This window comes from Galeopterus variegatus, unplaced genomic scaffold, assembly GCF_000696425.1.
Source record: "Galeopterus variegatus unplaced genomic scaffold, G_variegatus-3.0.2 Scaffold949, whole genome shotgun sequence".
NCBI classification, from domain to species: domain Eukaryota; kingdom Metazoa; phylum Chordata; class Mammalia; order Dermoptera; family Cynocephalidae; genus Galeopterus; species Galeopterus variegatus.
This window is the reverse complement of record NW_007727060.1, coordinates 340402-344276: the sequence shown is the minus strand read 5'-3', so window position 1 is coordinate 344276 and position 3875 is coordinate 340402. Positions and strand designations below refer to the sequence as shown.

General features: G+C 35.8%; 1 protein-coding gene across 1 annotated transcript in view; it reads left to right on the top strand.

The window, feature by feature from the left end:
- DNAH11 (dynein, axonemal, heavy chain 11) overlaps positions 1-3875 on the top strand; it is a 364599-nt gene that overhangs the window by 69188 nt on the left and 291536 nt on the right. The window contains exon 25 of the mRNA XM_008573669.1: positions 2779-2937. Coding sequence (XP_008571891.1) covers positions 2779-2937 — 159 coding nt within the window. The remainder of the gene's footprint in view (positions 1-2778; positions 2938-3875) is intronic.

Sequence of the window (3875 nt, the reverse complement as noted above, 5' to 3'; positions counted from 1 at the left end):
CGCCGAGGGTTGCAATCCCGTTGCCGGTCCCCCGTCCGGTGCGGGGGCAACACTGAGGGTTGCGATCCGTTGCCGGACACGGAAAAAGACAAAAGACAAAACAAAAAAAAAAAGAAAAATATAACTTACCAGAACTGTTTCAAGACATAGTAAACGTGAACAGTCATATAACTATTAAAAATTAACCAGTAGGAAAAAAATTTAACTAGCAGTTTTTAAAAAATTTTCAAACAGACTAATAGGCCCTGGTGGCCTTACAGGTAAATTCCAAGAAGCTTTTATGAAACAGATTTCATTCATATGATTCTAGAAACTAGAAGAATGAACACTCAAAAAGTATTCTACAAACTACATCTACTTTTCATAAAAGAGAAGTATGAGAAAGGAGAAATTATAGGTCAGTCTTTTTCACATACATATAGATGCAAAAGTGCTAAACAAAACAAAATGAAATCGTACCAATTTATAAGCAAGTTGAGTTTATACCAAGAAAACAAGTGTGACTTAATATAAATCATCATGTTAACAGATTAAGAAGAGAAAAATCATATGATCATCTCAAGAAATACCAAAAAATCTTTAGATATCATTCAACATTCATTCATGATATAAACTCTTGGAAGATATTTTTAACCCATTAAAGGATAACAAAAACTCTACATAAAACATTATGCGCTAGAGAACGTGAAAATTCCTACTAGCGTTAGTGCTAATGGTGAAATACAGGAAAAGCCTAAAAGACCATCAGAAGAGGAGTAAATAAATTGTAGTATGTTCAGGGCCGGCCCGGTGGCGCACTGCTATAGTGCGCCGCTTGGGAAGCACGGTGGCGCTCCCACCGAGGGTTTGGATCCCACATACAGACCGGCTGCTCACTAGCTGAGTGAGGGGCGGGAGCAACACCGAGGGTTGCGATCCCGTGGCTGGTCCCGGTCCGGTACGGGCGCGACACTGAGGGTTGCGATCCGTTGCCGGTCACGAAAAAAGACAAAAAGGAAAAAATAAAATAAAAAATAAATAAATAAATAAATTGTAGTATGTTCAGACAACGTGGTAGCATACAGTAGTGGAGATGCATGAACTTCACACACATCATCATGAATATATAGGTGTACCTCAAGAATGGTAATTGAAATGTCTTAATATATATGCAGTATAAAACTATATATTTTAAAAACATAAATTTTAACATTTTAGCACTTAGCAATACATACATATGTGTTGAAAATGTAAAAATCAGGAGACTACTAAGTAAAAATGTAGGTTTGGTGGTTAAATTTGTAGGAGGGAGAGGGATAAAATCGAGAAAGGCATTAAAGGTTGTTAGTGGTATTTCCTAAACTGGATGGGGTGCACACATGTGAGTTGTGTGTGTATATGTATATCCTTTCACATGTTTGAAATTTTTCAGAATAAAACATCTGTAAAACTAAGTCAAAGAATTGCAGTTCTTGTTTGTAAGGGTATAACATAAAAATAAAAGCAGAGTGCTAATGTTCTTGTTTACATAGTGCTAATGTTCTTGTTTACATAGAGACAGTTGGGCTTGGAGAGATGTCGGTCAAAGGATACAAAATTTCAGTTAGATAGAAGGAACAAGTTCAAAAGATCTATTTATTGCACAACATGGTGACTGTAGTTAATAACAAAGTGTTATATTTTGAAAATTGCTAGAAGTAGATTTTATGTGTTCTCACCACAAAGAATGTGAGGTAATGAGGTATGTAAGGTGATGCATATGTTAATTAGCTTGTCTGAGTCATTCCACAATGTTTACATATTTCAAAACATCATGTTGTACATAAAAATATATGATTTTTGTTTGTCAATTAAAAAAAGACAGTTGAAAGTTGATGGAATACAAAAGGATTAAGTACGGGTGTTTAAAGTTAAAAAGAAAATCAAAAGAGCTAAAGTACTATAATTGTTGGATATTGGGAGGAGGATGGGAGTAAATATAAAAGGGAAAAACAAAGTCAAATCCATGTATTGCAAAGGTGGTAACCTAGTGTAATGTCTAAACTTGATCAGTTAACAAAGAGCGGCTTAAGAACAGAATTGAGAATTACAGAAATAGCACTGCAGAGTGAACCTGGGAGATGGTCTCCCTGCCCTACCAGCTCTTGCGTGCTCCTTAAACTTTTCCCATGTAAATATACAACTTTGTTAAACTAACACTAAGAGTTAGTCCATCAAGAAAGAAAAAAAATAGTCAATTTTTTGGGTTGGGGTGATAGGTGGGGTGATAGGTGAGCCTTGGTAAAAATAATTATATGGTGAAATTTCCATACCAGGCTGTGACTAGCTCCAGTGTTTTATTTTACAAATTCTCTTGAGTGCATTTTATGCTATTAATAACCTCTAGGTATTTTTTAAATCTGAAAGTTCCTTTTTTTTTTAACTAAGTCATTAGTAATTTATTTTTACATGGAAGTTTCTAGAACCTCACCTTTTGCTCCCAGCTATACATTGAAAATCAAGAGGAAAAATTGCATTCATAGATACTCATGGAAATCTTGCTGAAATATGTACATACGGAGAATATTGGTAACATTATTGTATTCATTAACAGTCTACTCTCACGTTTTGAGTAGCTGTGAGTTTGCTCATGTAACACCTTCTACATTTTTACCAATAATTACACTGTACATTTCTTTTTATTTTCTTTTTTAAATCTTTAAATCAAAGTTTGAACTGTTGAAATAACCAGAGCTACAGAACTATGTGGCTTCTCTCTCTCTGGTAGTTTGTATGCAGGTGTGTATGTTCTCTCCTTAGACAAATCAAGAGCTTGAGGCATTAGAAGAAGAAATGTTGCAGATGCAAGAATCTGCTCGTCTTTTTGAAGTGGCTCTACCAGAGTACAAGCAGATGAAGCAGTGTCGCAAAGAAATAAAACTACTCAAGGGACTCTGGGATGTCGTTATTTATGTTAGAGTAAGATGTGCTTTTTGAAGGCATGCTTTTTTTTTCTTTCAGTAATTCTTTGGTGTAAATGTGCAATTTTTGGTGTCCATATCATTTTATTTGAGTGTTATAATGTCTTGAAGTATGCGGACATTAGATCTCCCCACCCCTTGAATTAGAGTTCATATGTCTATTACTGGAAGGTTCTTTTTTTTTTTTTTTTTTTAAAAAGATGACCAGTAAGGGGATCTTAACCCTTGATTTGGTGTTGTCAGCATCACACTCTCCCAGGTGAGCTAACCAGCCAACCCTATATAGTGATCTGAACCCATGGCCTTGGTGTTTTCAGCACCCCACACTCCCAAGTGAGTCACAGGCCAGCCCCTTGATGGACACTTAGATTGATTCCCTATCTTGGCTATTTTGAATAGTGCTGCAATAAACATGGGAGTGCAAATATTTTGGAGAAAATGCTTTTAAGTTTCCACCATTGAGTATGATGTTAGCTCTGGGCTTATCATATGTGGCCTTTATTTTGTTGATGTAAATTCCTTCTAATTCCTTCTACTTTGTTGAGAGCTTTTATCATGACAGGATTTTGAATTTCGTCAAATGCTTCTTCTGTGTCTATTGAGATGATCATTCAGGTTTTGTCCTTCATTCCATTGATGTGGTGTATCACACTATCCCCCCAGTTATCTCTGACCCCCCCATCCCCCTTTCCCCACTCCACTTTGTATCCTTAGGTATGTTCTGATTCTTCCATGCATATCAGCTATTTTTATTTTTAGTTCAGGATGAAACTTTAGGTAATGAGCTGAATACCCCAAATCCTTTTGGGGCATTGTATGAAATATAAATAAAAATATGTAAATACATACTACACATGTATGGTCACCTATGTATGCAAACTCATGTATACACCTATGCTTACACTTACGTGTGTGCATATATAAACAGCTCTTTAC